Genomic DNA, 19,759 nt, shown 5'->3' on the forward strand with positions numbered 1-19,759 from the left:
TGTATTTTTGATAAAATAAATCTAGGTTTGGTGAGCAAAAGAGACTTCTTTAAGATGTATGTGTGTGTGTGTCTCTGTGTGTGTGTGTCTCTGTGTGTGTGTGTGTCTCTCTGTGTGTGTCTGTGTGTGTGTGTGTGTGTGTGTGTGTGTGTGTGTGTGTGTCTCTCTGTGTGTGTGTGTGTGTGTCTCTCTGTGTGTGTGTGTGTCTCTGTGTGTGTGTGTGTGTGTATGTGTGTGTGTGTCTCTCTCTCTGTGTGTGTGTGTGTGTGTGTGTGTGTGTGTGTGTGTGTGTCTCTGTGTGTGTGTGTGTGTGTGTGTGTCTGTGTCTGTGTGTGTGTGTCTCTGTGTGTGTGTGTGTGTGTGTGTGTGTGTTTCAGATCGTGCTGGTGGGCTCAGAGGAGGGTCTGTACGCTCTGAACGTCATCAAGAACTCTCTCACACACATCCCAGGACTCGACTCTGTGTTTCAGATCCAGATCCTGAAGGAGCTCGACAAGCTGCTCATGATCACCGGTGAGTGTGTGTGTCTGCTTCATGTGTGTGTGTGTGTGTGTGTGTGTTACTGACAGCTGACCGTGTGTGTGTGTGTGTGTGTGTCAGGTGAGGAGCGTGCTCTCTGTCTGCTGGACATTAAGCGGGTCAAGCAGTCTCTGGCTCAGTCTCATCTTCCAGCGCAGCCGGATCTCAGTCCTTACATCTTCGAGGCGGTGAAGGGCTGTCATCTCTTCGCTTCTGGAAAGGTAAAGTCCACCGGCACACAGTATATGATGCTCAGACTTTAACCCTCAGAAATGAACCAACACACAGTGAAAGTCAAGTCTGTGCATGAATACAAACACAAAATGACACATTTGCATGAGAAAACTCAACACACGACAGTGTACTTTGACATAAAACAAACCAAAAACAAGGATGAAACAGCTGTACATATCTGATAAAGCACCGGGATTTATGTCGATTCTGATGCAGATTACAGCCAGCGGATCATTTGTTTTATGTATATTAAGTAAATAATAGTTATATGGTTCATAAAGATAGTTTGCACAGTTTTTTCTGTTGCTCACTGAATATTTCTCACTCATTGTGTGTAGTTTGTGAATCATTTGCACTGTTTGTATTGTTGCAGGAGACAATTTGTGCAATTGTTTTTACTCTGTGCTGCACGGATTGTGTTTATTGCTCATACTCAAAAAAAAAATAACTTTTTTGTTTTGCTTTGTTATTATATAATACTCTTTACATTTTCTTTCTTTCCATTTGGACACATCTCTATTGTTAATAAACTAAACAGGCCTGTTTTTCACTTAAAAGCGCAGATAACAGTGTTGTAATAAATGGCTATAACTTTTTGGGGAATGTTATATGTAAACAATATTTTATTTGGAAGTGTAAAACACCCAGATACAACTTTCTAAAGAAAACTGTCCAAACGTCAGGACTTTCTGTTTGAATACACAGTAAAAATATTGTATTTTATTTTATTTAGTTGCCAAAACAGCATTTTTTTAGGCAAGGCAAGGCAAGTTTATTTATATAGCACATTTCGTACACAATGGTAATTCAAAGTGCTTTACATATGAGAAAGTAAAATAATCATAAAGAAAAATAATAACAAAAATAAAACAAGTAATTTTACTTTTAAAATGATTAAAACATTTTAAAACAGTTAATAATAAAACAATAATAAACATAAAACAGTGAAAATATAGTGCAATCAGTTCGGACATTGCACAGTGCTCATTCAACAAATGCACAGCTAAAAAGATGCGTTTTGAGTTTAGATTTAAATGTGACTAGTGTTTTAGCACATCTGATTTCTTCTGGAAGCTGATTCCAACTGCGGGCAGCATAGTAACTAAAGGCAGACTCCCCTTGTTTTGTGTGAACCCTTGGTATTTCTAACTGACTTGATCCTAATGATCTGAGTGCTCTGTTAGGTTTATATTCAGTGAACATATCTGCAATATATTTCGGTCCTAGGTCATTTAGTGACTTATATACGAGTAAAAGTACTTTAAAATCAATCCTAAATGTAACTGGAAGCCAGTGTAAGGACCTGAGGACTGGTGTGATATGCTCAGATTTTCTGGTTCTAGTCAGAATCCTGGCAGCAGCGTTCTGGATGAGCTGCAGCTGTCTAATGGTGTTTTTGGGAAGGCCAGTGAGGAGCCCATTACAATAGTCCACCCTGCTGGTGATAAAGGCATGAACAAGTTTCTCCAAGTCTTGACTGGAAACAAAACATCTAATTCTTGCGATGTTTTTTAAATGATAGTATGCTGATTTAGTTACTGCTTTGACATGACTACTGAAACTAAGGTCTGTCTCCAGAATCACACCAAGATTCCTGACTTGATTTTTTGTTGTTTGACCCCTAGAGTCAAGGTATGCATTCACCTTGAACACTTCATCTTTGTTTCCAAATGCAATGACTTCAGTTTTTTCCTTGTTTAACTGAAGAAAGTTCTGGCACATCCACTTATTAATTTCTTCAATGCATTGGCAGAGGGAGTCAATGGGGCTGTAGTCATTTGGAGATAAGGCTAGGTAAATCTGGGTATCATCAGCATAGCTGTGATAGGCAATCTGGTTTTTTCTCATTATTTGTCTTAGTGGGAGCATATACAGGCTAAACAAGAGCGGTGCAAGAATTGACCCTTGTGGGACTCCACATGTCATGGACGTCCACTTAGACTTATGCTCTCCTATACTCACATAATAGCCTCTCCCTTCTAAGTATGACCTGAACCATTTGAGTACCATCCCTGAAAGCCCGACCCAGTTTTCCAGTCTCTCTAGTAGTATGTTATGATCGACAGTGTCAAACGCAGCACTGAGATCTAGCAATACCAGCACCGATATTTTGGCAGAGTCACAATTTAAGCGAATATCATTTATTATCTTAATGAGTGCTGTCTCTGTGCTGTGATGTGGTCGGAAACCAGATTGAAAATTGTCCAGGTATCCATTTGAGTTTAAGTATTTGTTCAGCTGATTAAAAACTACCTTTTCTATAATTTTGCCTATAAAAGGAAGATTAGATATTGGTCTAAAATTGCTCAAAATTGTGTTATCAAGATTGGTCTTTTTCAGGAGGGGCTTTACAACTGCAGTTTTTAGGGAGTTTGGAAATGTCCCAGAAAGAAGTGAGGCATTCACCACTTCTAAGAGATCTGCTTTTAAGCAGTCAAGCACACTTTTGAAGAAAGATGTGGGAAGTGTGTCAAGACAACAGGTTGATGATTTTAGTTTCTGCACTATGTCTTCCAGAATTTTGCTATCAATTTTTTTCAAAATTAGACATAGTATCTTTTTGATATTTTGGCCGAATCTGTCTGACCTCTGCATTACTTGAGGATGTGCTAATCGCCTTCCTGATATTTATGATCTTCTCAGAAAAGAAAGAAGCAAACTCATTGCATTTGCTGTCTGATAGCATATCAGTGGGAATCTGACTTGGGGGGTTTGTCAGTCTCTCAACAGTGGCAAAAAGAGTACGAGTGTTATTTAAGTTACTGTTTATAAGGTTTGAGAAGAAGTTCTCTCTAGCTGTGGCTAGTTTAACATTAAAAGCATGAAGGATGTCTTTATAGATGCTATAGTGAATTTCAAGTTTCGTCTTCCTCCACATCCGCTCGGCTTTTCTGCATTGTCTTTTCATAGTCTGAACTTCTGTTGAAGATATTTAATTTTTAATTAAATATCTATATTTTATTTTAGTTCAGTTTTATTTAGAAAGTTGTTAGCAGTGTTATTTGCGTTATTTCTATATTATTTTATTAATATTCTGAATTAGCTATTTTTCATTTAACTTTTAATTTAAAGGTTTAATTTATTTTTATTTATTTTTTAGTTCAGCTTTTTTTCCCCTGATTTAGCTGTCAAGGCAACATTTCAATTTTTCATTTTTTTATATTTATATATATATATATATATATATATATATATATATATATATATATATATATATATATATATATATATATATATATATATATATTGTATTTACCATATACTATTACAGTTTATTTATATATATATATATATATATATCATTTAAACTTCAACTTATTTTATTTCAATTAGTTGCAAAGGCAACTTTTAATTTTTTTTTTTTTAAGTGCAAGTACAACTAATGTCTATTTTTACCGTTGATAATTTTACATATTGTTTTAACTAATGTTTTGAATTAGCTCCTATTGTTATATTTTCAGTTGATTTTTATTTATTTTTTTAAATTTTAATTTCAGTACTTTAACAACCGTTTACACACATTTTAGGTCGAATTTAATTAATTTTATGTCCTTTTTTACATCAATTTTTTGTTTCATTTTGGTTTTAGTTTAGTGTTTCATCTAATATTTTACTTTATTTCAGCATTATTATAATGAAAAAAACTGTTTATCAGTTGTCTGTAGACTGAAGCGTGTGTGTGTGTGTGTGTGTGTGTGTGTGTGTTTCAGATCGACGCGTGCATGTGTATCTGTGCCGCGATGCCCAATAAAATCACCATCCTGCGCTTCAACGACACACTCAACAAGTTCTGCATCAGAAAGGTGACACATAAGACCCTCCTCATGCACATCACACACACACGTTCATTCCTCCCTTCACAGGTGTGTGTGTGTGTGTGTGTGTGTGTGCTCTTCCGCAGGAGATCGAGACGTCTGAACCCTGCAGCTGCATCCACTTCACCGGATACAGCATCATCATCGGCACCAACAAGTTCTACGAGATCGAGATGCAGCAGTACGTGCTGGAAGGTGAGGTGACACACACACACACACACACACTGCTGCGCTGCTGCTGATCAACTGAACTCTAGTGTGTGTGTGTGTGTGTGTGTGTGTGTTCAGAGTTCCTGGATAAGAGCGACGTGACCCTGGCCTCGGCTGTGTTCTCTGCCTCGTCCCACAGCTTCCCCATCTCCATCATCCAGGTGTCCAGCGCGCCGCAGAAGGTGGAGTACCTGCTCTGCTTCCACGGTGCGTGTGTGAGCCGTACGAGACGCTGACGGTGTGTGTGAGTCCGTGTTTCACCCGTGTGTGTGTGTGTGTGTTGTTCGCAGAGTTCGGTGTGTTTGTGGACGCGTACGGCCGCAGGAGTCGCAGCGATGACATCAAGTGGAGCCGCCTGCCGCTGTCCTTCGGTAAAACCTAGTTTATTCACCAGCTGTGTGTGTGTAGAGCGCTGACACTCGATTCATCTGATGCTTTTCTGCGCAGCGTACCGAGAGCCGTACCTGTTTGTCACCTACTTCAACTCTCTGGACGTCATCGAGGTTCAGAGTCACTCTGCGCTCGGGTAAAGCTGCCCTCCACGGGATTGTGTGGGATTGTTCCTGATGTTTGTTAGAGACACACTGAGTTGAGTGTGTGTGTGTGTGTTCAGGCCTCACGCTTACGCTCACCTGGACATCCCTAACCCACGTTACCTGGGTCCGGCCATCTCGTCCGGCGCCGTGTATCTGGCCTCGTCCTTCCAGAACAAGCTGCGAGTGATCTGCTGCAAAGGAAACCTGAGTCAGGAGACATCAGCAGCAGAAGCTCAGAGAAACGGATCCGCACGCAGGTCAGTGTGAGCTCAGCACCAGCTGAACCTTTCCCTGGAGCAGACTGACTCTTCAGATTCTTCTTATAAAGCGGATCGTTCCGCTCCTTCATTCTGATTGGCTGAGCTGCGTTCATTAGCTACAAAGTAACATTCACCTTTGTTTATGTTTGTGTGTTGCTCGGCAACCACTTTGTTGCAACCACAGCTGTTTCTGAGGAGCTGCATCGTTTGGTGGAAGAATACTGTTTTTATTAATATCATTACACTTTATTTGCTCTGTTTTATTTTGTGAAACCTTACTACGTATACGGAATAAACGTTTTATAACAGCACTTAACAACGCCTCTTAGCTGTTATAAATATTGCTATATATATAATTTTTTTAAACATTTTTTTGATAAAGATCTCCAGGTTTGCTGCTCTTGTTTAAATGGTCCGAAGCATCAAACACATGCTGAAGTCAACCATTACATTTGAACATGCAGTTGCATCTTTAATAACTTAAGGCTTGTTTTTTTGCATTTTGCATTGACTCTTGTTTGTGTCAAAGACTCAGAGTATATGTATGTGCATTAATGCCATGCAGAAACTCACAACTCTGTGTAATGTATTTCTGTGATGCTCCGCTGTATTTTCAGCGTCATTCCTCCAGTCTTCAGTGTCACATGATCTTCAGAAATCATGAAAATATGATGATAGACTGCTCAAGAAACGTTTCTGATTATTATCAGTGTTGAACACTGTCGTGCTGCTCAATATTTGTGAGGAAACTGTGAAGCACTTTATTTTTCACAGCAGAATAGAGATTTCAAAAGAACAGCATTTATTTGAAATATTATATTTTGTAACTTTATAAAAGTCTTTGTCACTTTTGATCAATTTAATGCATCCTTGATAAATAAAAGTACTAATTTCTTTTAGAAACAAACTCTTACTGACCCCAGACTACTGTGTTTGTGTCTGGTTTCTCTGTGCTGGATGAACTGGACTGACCCTCTCTTTCTCCCGGTGTGTGTCAGCCCAAACAAGCGCGGTCCTCCCACCTACAACGAGCACATCTCCAAGCGTCTGGCTGCGATGCCGGATGTAGAGGACGGCCTGCACCAGCCCGGGACGCCCCACCGATACCACGAGGCTCGCACCGAGTTCAGACGGGACAAGTCTCCGGCGCGGCCCCTGGACAGAGCGAAGTCCCCGGGCCAGATGGAGCGGTCCCCCGGCCGGATGATGGACCCCCGGCTGGAGCGCTCGCCCGGACGCATCATGGACCTGCGCAGGGAGAGGTCACCCGGACGGGCGTTTGAGGAGCCTCGCCAAAGACTGCACACGGGGTCAGCTCGAACCCCCATCAACACTGTTAACAAGGTCAGGACCACCACACACACACACATGCACACACACACTCACACACACACACACACACACATTCACTCACTCATGCACACAAGCACTCACACACTCACTCACTCTCACACACACACTCTCACACACACACACAGTCGAGCTGAAGCTGGACGCTTGCACAGTTACACTAAAAGACCGTAATCAGAGACTGAAGGCATGCAGCAGATAGTGTGTGTCAGGTTTTGATGAATGTGTGTGTGTGTGTGTATCTCCAGCAGGTGTGGGATCAGTCGTCAGTGTAAGAGTCATCAGTGAAGATCCGATCCAATCCGATCCCGTCCTGATGAAGAAGCTCTCAAACAGCACAACGTCCCACTCACCAGGCCTTACAAACACAGATCCGGCCAGCATTTACTAAACCACACACACACGCACACACGCACACACACACACACAGACACACACACACACACACACACACACACACACACACACACACCTGTCCTTCTCTTTGTACTCCCTCTGTCTCCTCTCCTCTTCCTTCCCGCTCTTTCCCACAATCCCCGGCGACAGCGTAGCGTCCGTCTCGACGGAAAGGGAATCTTTGTAAACCTCCAGAATGTCACGTTGATCTTGTAAATACGCCCACGTGATGATTTTTATAAGAAGCGAATAACAAGGTGGGGTCTATTTTTGTTAAAAAACAATGAATAAAAAACTGAATGTGAGAAACTCATTTAAAAACTGCTTCGAAGAAACTGATTCTGCTGGAGTCCAGCTTCATCCGTCTCGTTCTGTCGCATGGAGGCGCTCTGTTCCTGCTTCGTTTCCTGTAACCCCTCGCTGTCCGCGCTGATGTTTAACCAGAGATGATGTAGCCTTTCTTCTTTCTCTTTTTTATGATCATGCTCCGATAGCATCATCTATAGCCACTAATAAACTAAAGTTTATCTTTATCTGAGCCTCTGCATCTTCGAGTTTATTTTTAAAATGTTTTTCAGGTGAAACTGAATCATCAGTGAGAATGCATGTAGCAGTAAGTTATTACATATTGATGAAAGCTCATGAGGATGAATTTAAAGGGTTAAATCCTCAACAATGAAACTAAAGTCAGCCGAGCTGCATTGAGATGTTCATATCTCTGGGACTGAATGAAATAGGGCTTTCAAAATGAAGATCCTAAAAGAAAAGTGTATTAAGAACTAGAATCTGAGAGATCTTCAATACGTCTTGAGTTACAGGAACGCAAACTTTTGGGAAAAGAATATTTACGACACTCTGACAGGTTTGTTCAATGCACGTTTTGACAAAGAAACCAGATGCATTTCTAGTTTCAAACTTAATGCACAAGGTTGGGTGAATGCAATGTAAGTCGCTTTGGATAAAAGCATCTGCTAAATGCATAAATGTATTTATTTAATTTATTTTCAATTTAACTTTATTTATTCTCCAGACATTCCTCTTTAAAAGAAGAAAAGCATCAGCTGAATGCAATGTGAGCCACATTTTGGTTTTTGGCCACAATCTAACGGTTTACTCCTGGAGACGTATTAAAATTGCAGCGTCTCTGAATCATAAAGGGCTTTGAAGATAAAAGAAGCCAAAAGGAAAATTTAAGACCCACTATCTAAAAGAGCATTAAGATATTTCTGATACTTCTTGAGTTACAAGCATGCAAAAAAAAAAAAAAAAAAAAAACTTAGTGCTTTTTCCATTCTTGAAAGATCACCATTTGCATGAAATGCAACAAATATTATTAAAGTCAACCGATATTGATAATAGACAAAATAAATTAAAATAAATGAATCATTTGAGCCGAGGAATGACACACTACAAATAATGCCATAGAACTAAAATAAATGTCCAAGTTGTTAAAATAATTTTTCATTTCTACACGAGGGCCTAGAATTGGTACTTTTTGAGATACTTCTGTAGTTTTTACTAATATTTTGGAATATTTTATTTTTTGTTTTTTTGCCATTTTATTATAATTTTTAATTTGTCAATATAGTTTTTATTCATTTTAATTTCATTCAAATTAAAAACTAAATTAAAATAAGAAATGTTGCTTTGGTGGCTAGCTTAAAGGGATTTCATTTTTATTAATTTTTTTGCCAAAGCAATATTTTGTATATACATATTTTATCTGCTGAACTGTTATAAAGATCTCACTGTTTTACATCACAAGCAGCAGAATTTCATCATAGAAAATGTATATTTTTGCTCAGTTTTAGTCTGTTTTTCCTCCATATTCTCATTATGTGATCCATAAAAGTCTTGAATAATGACAAATAAAAATCAGACGGATGTGGATGGATCAGGCTGGCAGTGTGTTGTGCTTTAATTTCATTCACACAAAAGTCAGCAGCAGCTCTGTTCAACACCGAGAGGAAAGACAGCGGCATTGTGGGAGATTTCCTTCTTTCAGTCTGTCAAGCTTTCATTAGATTGGCTGTACACATGACATAATATACACACAGATTTAATATCTACAGATTCAAGAGTCTCCTCAGACTCAGAGAACATGATTGAAAGAGTTGTGTCCCACAGGAAGTTCTGTCATCATTTACTGCTTCTCTCTTCAGTCTGAAGGACGGTGAGCCCAATCGAACTCTTATTTACATTTACATTAAATCATGATCATATCACAATAACACAACAGAAGCTCGGGCCGGATTCACCAAATATTCTGAAGAATACAATTATTAACCAATATTGTCTCCTCATTTTCAATGAGTATTTGTATTCCTTAAAATATTTCTTTGTGTTTTCTTAAGAATTTGACTTTATGAAAAAAAAAAAATAATAATCTTTAAAATCAGCATCTTTTAAAGTTTCTTAAATTAAATAAAATAATAATAACCTCAAACCAGTTATAAATGCCTAAAGGAAATTTGGTAACAACTCATATAATTTTATAATAAGCTTATATATGTATATATGTGTTTGTGTGTGTGTGTCTGGATCACAAAAGCAGTCTTAAGTCTCTGGGGTATATTTGTAGCAATAGCAAAAAATACATTGTATATATATATATATATATATATATATATATATATATATATATATATATATATATATATATATATATATTATTTTTTTTTTTTTGTTCGCGACTCGGTTGATTCAGATCGGCACTTCGGAGCCTGTTCGCGACTCGGTTGATTCAGATCGGGACTTCGGAGCCTGTTCGCGACTCGGTTGATTCAGATCGGGACTTCGGAGCATGTTCGCGAATCGCGACTCGGTTGATTCAGATCGGGACTTCGGAGCCTGTTCGCGACTCGGTTGATTCAGATCGGGACTTCGGAGCATGTTCGCGAATCGCGACTCGGTTGATTCAGATCGGGACTTCGGAGCCTGTTCGCGACTCGGTTGATTCAGATCGGCACTTCGGAGCCTGTTCGCGTCGCTAACTCAGTTAGCTGGATTTGAATGTTGACGATTTGGCGTGATCTTGGATCATTTGGTTCTTCTAAGCTCATCCCGGAGCTGCTGTCATAGCAACAGGTCCTTAAGCTTAAACCTGCTCGGGAGCAGCTTATTTCATGTAAACAGGATTAGATCGCTTCTCAAACAGAACTGATACTCAAAATATGTCTGCTACCAGCGCTACTTTATTACAAGAGTATCGTACTGATCCAGGGACAATAATTTAAAATAATAATCATGAAAAATATTATTTAAAAATAATATAAAAATGTTGTGTAGTCCATAACAGCCTACTATAGACAGACCGTTTTACTCACTGAAATATTTATTTGTCATAAAATGATTACTTCATAATTGTATTAGAGTCTTACACACATGCTATACAGATAATAGAGTCGTGCATTATTTTGAGTGATGATTGCTATTACAAGAGTGGCTTGATGAGCGCAGGAGATGCAGATAACATGATATTGACCCTAAAGAAACTTTCATTAATGCTGTCACGTAACAAATCTGTCCAAATATAAAATGAAATGAATAGATAATTTCTACATTGAAATAAAAATGTAAAGACTGCACAACTATTATAAATTGCGAATCTAAATAATTGGGAATCATGAAAAAATCTAATAAAATAAAAACATGTATCTATTATCTGTTTCATGTATCTATTATAACATTTATGTAGTTTAGTTTGCTTGGCTGTTCCCTTATAAAAGTCCAGAAATTTGTCAAGTTTTTCGTCAGGTGTCGTTTTAAATTATATGACGTCATTACATTGCCGTCTTGCCACCAGCCAATCGCTGCACTGGGGATGGCTCCTGCCTGGGAGGGCCAAGATGGCGGCGTTGTAGGTGGTTGTGTGTTTGTTCTACAGGGAAATAGAGGTGAAGTGGTACAATTTTTTTTAAATTATTTAATTGTTTTTCATCCTAAGTCAGTATATTTCATAGGTTATTAACCACCTCTCCCTTTACATTTAGGGTTAAGCTAAAGAAAGCTACTTTTTGTTGTTTTTGTTTAAATTATTTGGTAGTTCTTATGGAGTACAAGTTCAAATCATTGTCTGTTGCAACGTTGAATGTTCGAGGTTTGCGGGACAGTTTAAAAAGAAAAGCCATTTTTTTATTTTGTAAAAGAAGTGCAGCTGATCTTATATTTCTTCAAGAAATTCACTCAGGGGAAACAGATGTTAGAATTACTTGGATTTGGTAAAGCATTTATGGAGACTGTATCCATGTTTTATAGAGGCATTAACAGCTCAGTAATTGTGAACTTTGACACTTCTAAGAGGTTTAATATATATCGTGGAGTCAGACAGGGCTGTCCAATCTCCCCATTTTTATTTCTTTTAGCCACAGAGTTACTCTGTCTAAGAATTAAAGATGAAAGTTTGAAAGGAATCTCAATTTTTGACAGAGAGTTCAAAATATCACAGCTAGCAGATGACACTACGCTGTTTTTGCAGGACAAATGTCAGTTACCAAAAGCTCTGGATTTGGTTGAACAATTCTCATGTGCTTCAGGTCTAAAACTTAATACTTCGAAATGTGAAATTATGTCAAGGGATGATATAGTCTTAGGAGGCATCCTAGTTTAAAAAAAAAAAGTGTAAAATATTTAGGAATTCATATCAGTAGAAATTTAATCAGTAGACATCATTTAAATTTTTCTGATAAAATTATAAAAAACGAAACAGAGAGATCTTACATTATATGGTAGAGTTCTTTTATGTAAAGTTGAAGGGCTCTCTCACTTTGTATATTCTGCTCTTTCTTTGTTCGTCAACGATAAAGCTATAAAGGAAATTAATAAAATATTTTTGGATTTTATCTGGAAAAATAGACCGTACAAGTTAAAAAGAGATGAGCTTACTAACTCCAGAAGCGAAGGTGGCCTTGATTTTTTGGACTTTGCAGACACTGTAAACACCTTTATTAAAGTAAACTGGCTGAAAAGATGCCTTGCAAATCCAATGTCAATGTGGTTTTTTATCCCAAAAAGATATTTGACCAAATTGGTGGCCTATCTTTCTTACTGAAATGTAATTTTCTGCCTGGTAAGTTACCTATTTCCTTATATAACTTCCACCATCAATGTCTTCTTTCCTGGAAATTGTGTTTTGTCCATGGATTCTTCCCCCATAAAGTTCTCCTTTGGAATAATGCTGATATAACGGTTAGAAATAAATCACTTTTTTTCCCCTAGATGGTTTAATAATAACTTGAACTCTATTCTATCTGTGTTTGACAAGTTTGGTAATATTTTAACTTACGAACAATTTATGAATCTTCATAATTTTCCAGTCCCACCAAAGGAATATAATAATTTGATGATAGCCATCCCAGTAGGTTTAACTCAGTTAATTTCAAGTCACCTTAAATTCAGTAAAGGCAACAGCGTTTATCCGGCTTTACGTTTGGGAGGTATTGGTATTTTAGATCGGAAATGCAATAATAGACATATCCGCAAAATATTTCAGACAAAAAGAAAGATTGTTCCAAGAGGGAAATTCTATTGGGGTTCCTTTATAACAAATATAAATTGGAGAAAGGCCTGGCTCCTGCCAAGTAAATTTTGCATTTCTAATAAGGTAAAGGAGATCCATTATAAAATCTTTCATAAAATTTACCCCGTTAATCTGTCTATCTCAAAATATTCTAATGTCGATGAATCATGCTCGTTTTGTGGAGGAAACAGCTGCCCATTTGTTTTTTGATTGCGGTGTTACCAACAAATTATGGGTTGACATAAGCACCTACATTTCTAAATGTGTCCCACACTTTTATCCTCAAAGATGTTATCTTTTATTGTGAAAATCCAAAGCTATTATCTGTTGAATATGTTGTTAATTTTCTTATATTGAATGCAAAATTTTTCATTCATAAACAGAAATGGCTTAAGTCTCCTTGTCTTTCCCCTATTTTCTTATGGAATTGGACTCTCTTGTTTCATCTCTTAGACTTACAAAGAATAAAAAGAGTAGCAAGTTTTTGATGTATTATGACAACTTTTCCAAAAGAATGTAAGTTTATTTTTGCACTTTTATGTATCAATAATACTATAATTTTATATGCAAATCCAGAATGTCTATTTTATTTTATGTTTGCTTCTTATTGGAGTGTATTTATATCTCGCTTCCCTGTGTTTTTGTATATTTTTACAAGTTTTTTTTCTTGCAAAAAAAAAAAAAAAACCAATCGCTGCACTGCTGATCATGGTTTCGAGGATCGATACATATCCCCTTTAAAGACAACACATGAACGCGCAATTATTTCAGATAACTCAATCCAGCGATACTAATCATACACAACTGGTGTGTTCGAAGAACCCAATTAGCCGGATCATAGCACGATGATATCATCTTGAATGTGTCATTTGATCTCGGATGTAATAAGCGACGTACGAAGAACAGGCCCCAGATCTGGACATCGAAGCAGGAAGTGTTTGTCAAACAGTTAATTGGTGATAAATGAATATTTAAACTTGAGGCTTATTTTTTTTTTACCTGTCGATTCAGCCTGTACATGGTGCAGAATTAGTTTTTATAGTCTCAATAAAAAATGTTTAATAAACTTGGGATATTGTTGTTTACTTATATAAAATATATAATGTATATATATATATATATGTATAGCAGCGTCAAGAGTCTGTGGTTTACGGTGAATTTATAACAGCTAAGGGGCGTTGTTAGGCGCTGTTATAAAACGTTTATTCCATATATGTAGTAAGGTTTCACAAAATAAAACAGAGCAAATAAAGTGTAATGATATTAATAAAAACAGTATTCTTCCACCAAACAATATAGCTGCTCAGAATCAGTTGTGGTTGTTCTCGACTCGGTTGATTCAGATCGGCACTTCGGAGCATGTTCGCGACTCGGTTGATTCAGATCGGGACTTCGGAGCATGTTCGCGACTCGGTTGATTCAGATCGGCACTTCGGAGCATGTTCGCGACTCGGTTGATTCGGATCGGCACTTCGGAGCCTGTTCGCGACTCGGTTGATTCGGATCGGCACTTCGGAGCATGTTCGCGACTCGGTTGATTCGGATCGGGACTTCGGAGCATGTTCGCGACTCGGTTGACTATCGGCACTTCGGAGCATGTTTGAGATTTTTTTGAATTCAGATCTGGACATCGAAACAGGAAGTGTTTTTCAAACAGTTAATTGGTGATAAATGAATATTTGGACTTGAGGCTTTTTCTTACCTGTCGATTCAGCATGTACATGGACCCACACACAAAGGTGGACACACACTCTAGGCTAAATCATCAGTAGGGCTCTAAACTTTTCATCCATTGTTTTAAAACTTAATTTCTGATTATGCATATGCAATATGCATTGCTAAGAACTTCATTTGGACAACTTTAAAGGTGATGTCCTCAATATTTAGGTTTTAGTTTTTTTTTTCACCCTTTTGTCCTCCTAACAAATCTTACATTCAATCAATCACCTTTATTTATATAGTGCTTTAAACAAAATACATTGCGCCAAAGCTCTGAACAACATTCATTTGGAAAACAGTGTCTCAATAATGCAAAATGATAGTTAAAGGCAGTTCATCATTGAATTCATTGATGTCATCTCTGTTCAGTTGAAATAGTGTCTGTTTTAATTTGCAATCAAGTCAACGATATCGCTGTAGATGAAGTGACCCCAACTAAGCAAGCCAGAGGCGACAGCGGCAAGGAACCGAAACTCCATCGGTGACAGAATGGAGAAAAAAACCTTGGGAGAAACCAGACTCAGTTGGGGGGCCAGTTCTCCTCTGACCAGACGAAACCAGTAGTTCAATTCCAGATTTTCCAATTTTCCATTAATGGAAAGATTATTTATTCAGCTTTCAGATGATCCATAAATCTTTTTTTTTTTTTTTTATTTACAAGACTTGTTTTGTGCTCCAGGTTCACAAACAAGAGGGTTTGTACATACCTCGGTTTTTTACGTCACGCAGCGGGGAGAAACTAAACATAAAATTGATTTTTTTTTATTAAATAGTGGTTTACTGAACAAATCGCTCTTTCTTTCAATAATTTAAATTAGAGATAAAAATCTACATCAGCTCATACTATAAACTACAGGGGGCCCTTTAACATTTCTAGAGAGTTAAAATCAACAAAGCCCAAACTTATATTTATTTTTAAATATAAAACCCTCAACTTAAAAAAAAAAAGTATGAAAACGTAAATTGCACGTAATTTAGTTAAATTAAATTACCCCCTAAAATGATAACATTTCTATAATATATGCATTATATACATTTCTATAATATATAAAATATACGCAGTGGCTGTCATAACTTTTATTTTTTATTTAAACATACATTAAATAACAAAGACATCACTAACAGATAAAGTAAAATATATAGACAATATAGTTTAATATTCGGTGAAATGCTCTTCTCTGTGGACGCTGATGCTACATGACCTTTTGAAACACGGTTGAAACACTGATGTTAAGTCATGTTTATTTCGCATTAAAACTATGATCGCGTTACCGTTTGAACTGAGGCGTTTATATGCGATCTGTCACTCACTACACATCAAACAGCGTCAAAATTGCATCAATTGATTGAGTTTCCTGTTATATGATTTAATAGAAATGTGATTTAATCAAAAATGGTAGTAATCTTATGATTGCATAAAATTTTAACTTTAACAACAAGATTAATTAAACTGTAATCAAATTCAGTTTGAACAATCCTTTCGTTTTGTGGCCAAACAGTGCAACATGACATGAATAATATGTGTGTTGTATTCTTTTAATTATTTATTAGTATTAGCTTTAATAAATTGAATTATTGCTATTAATATTCGTACACATTACTATACTATCCCATGACGTCTTGTGTTAAACAGTAAAGTACACTTTTATGACTGAATCCCGTGATTCCGTTCCGATCGCAGAAATGCCAGGGCTCTACATTACATGGAAAAAAACTTTCGGGCGACCAGAGAGGATCACAGATGGCCAACACACCCACCGACCTGAGAGAGACCAAACCTGTGAATATAATCATAGTTTCACTCAGTTTGACACGCTTTACCATTAGTGCTCAACCGATATATCGGCCGATATCTGGCTATTTTTTATTTTTTATATCGGCCGATACATTATTCTGTTTGTGCGATGTGTTCAAAGCGGGACTTTTATTTTGACGGCATAGAGAGCAGCACACAGTGCACTCTCTCTCTTGTTCGTCGCCGTCGTTAACAGTCCTGTCTAATACGGATAGAATGGCTAAACAAAGGAATTAATGTATACCGAACGAATTATAACGATTGCTTTTATATTAGTAATAGAAAGGCAAACATTATAATACTTTTATAATACCCTGGCTTTATTTGAAAAATATGCTTCCCAATGCACACAAACTTCCCAGAAAACAGAGTGCCCTGTTGGTTACAGGGTTTACTTCCTTTTTACTTATATTTGTATTAAATATTTATTTATTTGTGTAAATACTGTCATCTAAAGTATAAGCATGTTTCTTTTACACATTTACTTTTTAATCAATTTAAAATTTCTTAAAATTAATAAAAATAACTTTAAAAAAATAATATCGGCTTTATATCGGTTAACGGTCCGCTGCTTCCAAATATATCGGCATCGGCTGTCAGAACAAAAACATCTCGGTCGACGACCATTTACCATGCTTCAATCCATTCTGGGATTCTATTTTTGTAATAAATTGGCTGATGCTATTAAAACAGGACTGAACGGGTGATATCCACTGACATAATCAATGAAACCTTTCATAATCAATTGCTGAATCATGCAGATCGTTTCCGAGCAGATCAATACAGATGAGACTGAAGCTATTGATCGTGTGGATCAACACTAGATGAGAAAACCACAAGATTATTATTGTTTTCCATTAAAAGATTTATTTCACTACCATTAAGATTATTTTTATGGCATGAGGTAAAGTTGACTGAAATAAAATTAAATATAAAAACGTTTCATTTAGTAATAATAATAAAACAAAAACAAGTAAAATTCCACAACAAATAATAAACTTAAATATAATTAAAACTCTAAATATTATCATCTAGCATCTAAATGAAATGAAATAACAGTTATATAAAATAAAATACACAATTATGTTCCATTTAAATCTGCACTTAGAAATTAATTTAAATGGTAAATGACTTTACCATTTAAATATAAAAATACCATAGTATAACAATATAAATATTTATATTAATTTTAAAATAAAATATCTCTCTCTGACCTCGACAGAATTCATGAGATTCACTGATTACAGTCTACAAAGCACCTGGATAGAGATGTATGAATGATTTTACAGACGTCATGTAAGGTCTCGCCGATCACAGAGACCTAATAACTGCAACATTACCTTATCTTTAGAAAAATAAAACAACAATGTGTGAAATCATTAGTTTCCAATGCCCAAACAACCACAAAATTAGATCATATGTCTCATCAATGTCATTTTAATTTCATTGTGTGTTAATGCATCAGAAAACAATACATATGAATCCTCAGCTACGCAGAAAGAGCATGTTAACTCAAGAAACCGCAAGTCTTCGTCTGTAACACACATGCACTAACATGCACACATTCCAATATGTTATAGTGAAGGTCTACAGCAGGATCTGAATCTGGATCTGTATCGGTCTCTGTGTGTCCAGAAGATGCTCAAAGAAAGAAAGAGTCTGCAAGAGAGGAGAGGATAAAAAGGACAGAGTTAAACATTAAAAACCAAATGAAGCAAGCATGCAGCATAATCAGATCTCATGTGACAGTGTAGCATACTTCAGATTTATTTATCGTTGCATTGCATGCTGTCTCACAGACTACATGAGGAAAAAAATAAATAAAAAATAATTAAAAATAATATATTACATATGTGACCCTGGAGCATAAAATCAGTCTTAAGTCTCTGGGGTATATTTGTAGCAATAGCCAAAAATACATTGTACGAGTCAAAATTATAGTTTTTTCTTTTATGCCAAAAATCATTAGGATATTAAGTAAAGATCATGTTACATGAAGATATTTAGTAAGTTTCCTACCATAAATATATCAAAACTTAATGTTTGATTAGTAATATGCATTGCTAAGAATTCATTTGAACAACTTTAAAGATGATTTTCTCAATATTTAGATTTTTTTGCTCCCTCAGATTCCAGATTTTCAAATATTGTCCTCCTAAAAACAATACATCAATGAAAAGATAGTTTATTCAGCTTTCAGATGATGTATAAGACTCAATTTCGAGAAATAGACAGGTTTTGTGCTCCAGGGTCACACATTTTTAACAGTTTCTGCATGTTTTATGATGGTAAATTTAATTCGTAATTCAAAGAGAAAACTAGTTTTCATTTCACATTGAAAGTTATTTGATCTTGCTTTCAGCATAATTTTTTTTAATTCTGACTTCATATGTTAACTTTGCATCTCCGGTAAATGTATCTTGATTTAAGGATGTTTGGATATTTGTTACTGTTACTGTTAAAGCACACACACACATTGATCCACACCTATTCATGTTGATGGGAATGTAAACTAATCAAAGAAAAGTTCATGAAAACAAAAAGCTAACTGACAATATCTGTTTGTTTTCACAAACCACGTATAATGACAGATATGTTATCATGCTTTTCAACAGCTCAATCCTTCAAGTCTATTGTGCAACAGTGTAAATGACCAAAATCAGGTTATAACACAACTGTTGTGCATTCAAACCTAGTGAACTGCCTACCTAGTGTGCAAGTAGTGAGCTGTCAGCTTAGTGTGGATAACTAACAAGGCAGTAAACAATTGGGATGTCTAGATAGATGCAGTAGAAATGTGGTTTAACAGCATCATTCTCGGGTTGACAGTTATTAAACTCGACCTGCTGCGAGAACTAACAGCTGTGCATTGATTAAAGCGCTCCTGTGTGGTTTATTAGATGTTAAACACTAATGTCAGTCATTAGATGTTGTTTATGTTTGTTGTTGTTGTTGTTAAAGAAAAACACGTAAATAAAGAGTATGCAAGCGTCGGTCAATCACCTGCTTCAGGCGGTTAGATGCAGGAGACGCGCGCTGTTGTGGTAAAATCGGGGTAAAAGCAGAAAAGAGACGGTGAAGGGAATGTAAACAGTAACCATACAGTAACCCGTCTACGCCGCCGTGACGCTCCCTCTCAGCTGCGCTGCTGTCATGACGTAAGCACGCACGAGCGCGTCACGCGACGACGGTTTGTTTTGGCTTTAGCGGAGTTTGGGAGATCTTTTTTGTTTGTTTGTTCGTTGGTGTTTATTCGTAGCTGTTCTCAGTTTGTTTTAATTAATTATGTAGAATTTATCGATTGTTGGTAATTATTTTATATATTTGTTTAAATTGTTTGTAACCCCCTGGCAATGTTCGTTTTCTAATGTTGTTCGCGTATTAATTGTAAAAAATAAATAAATAAT

General features: G+C 36.6%; 1 protein-coding gene and 1 long non-coding RNA gene across 2 annotated transcripts in view; one reads left to right on the forward strand and one right to left on the reverse strand.

The window, feature by feature from the left end:
* Positions 1-7,853, forward strand: part of LOC113070247 (citron Rho-interacting kinase-like) — a 9,866-nt gene extending 2,013 nt beyond the window's left edge. Inside the window, exons 3-12 of the mRNA XM_026243473.1 lie at positions 378-513; positions 601-740; positions 4,464-4,556; positions 4,655-4,763; positions 4,857-4,985; positions 5,069-5,149; positions 5,226-5,304; positions 5,392-5,571; positions 6,573-6,918; positions 7,176-7,853. Of these exons, the coding sequence (XP_026099258.1) occupies positions 378-513; positions 601-740; positions 4,464-4,556; positions 4,655-4,763; positions 4,857-4,985; positions 5,069-5,149; positions 5,226-5,304; positions 5,392-5,571; positions 6,573-6,918; positions 7,176-7,199 (1,317 nt within the window). The 3' untranslated portion in view covers positions 7,200-7,853. The remainder of the gene's footprint in view (positions 1-377; positions 514-600; positions 741-4,463; positions 4,557-4,654; positions 4,764-4,856; positions 4,986-5,068; positions 5,150-5,225; positions 5,305-5,391; positions 5,572-6,572; positions 6,919-7,175) is intronic.
* Positions 7,854-17,773: 9,920 nt separating this feature from the next.
* On the reverse strand, positions 17,774-19,721 carry LOC113068903 (uncharacterized). Its single transcript, XR_003279628.1, has 2 exons — positions 19,356-19,721; positions 17,774-18,011 (listed from the first exon to the last, which is right to left on the reverse strand). It is a non-coding gene; the product is annotated as an uncharacterized LOC113068903 (long non-coding RNA).
* Positions 19,722-19,759: the final 38 nt, after the last annotated feature.

The sequence above is a fragment of the Carassius auratus genome, chromosome 5 (genome assembly GCF_003368295.1).
Source record: "Carassius auratus strain Wakin chromosome 5, ASM336829v1, whole genome shotgun sequence".
In the NCBI taxonomy this organism is placed as follows: Eukaryota; Metazoa; Chordata; class Actinopteri; order Cypriniformes; family Cyprinidae; genus Carassius; species Carassius auratus.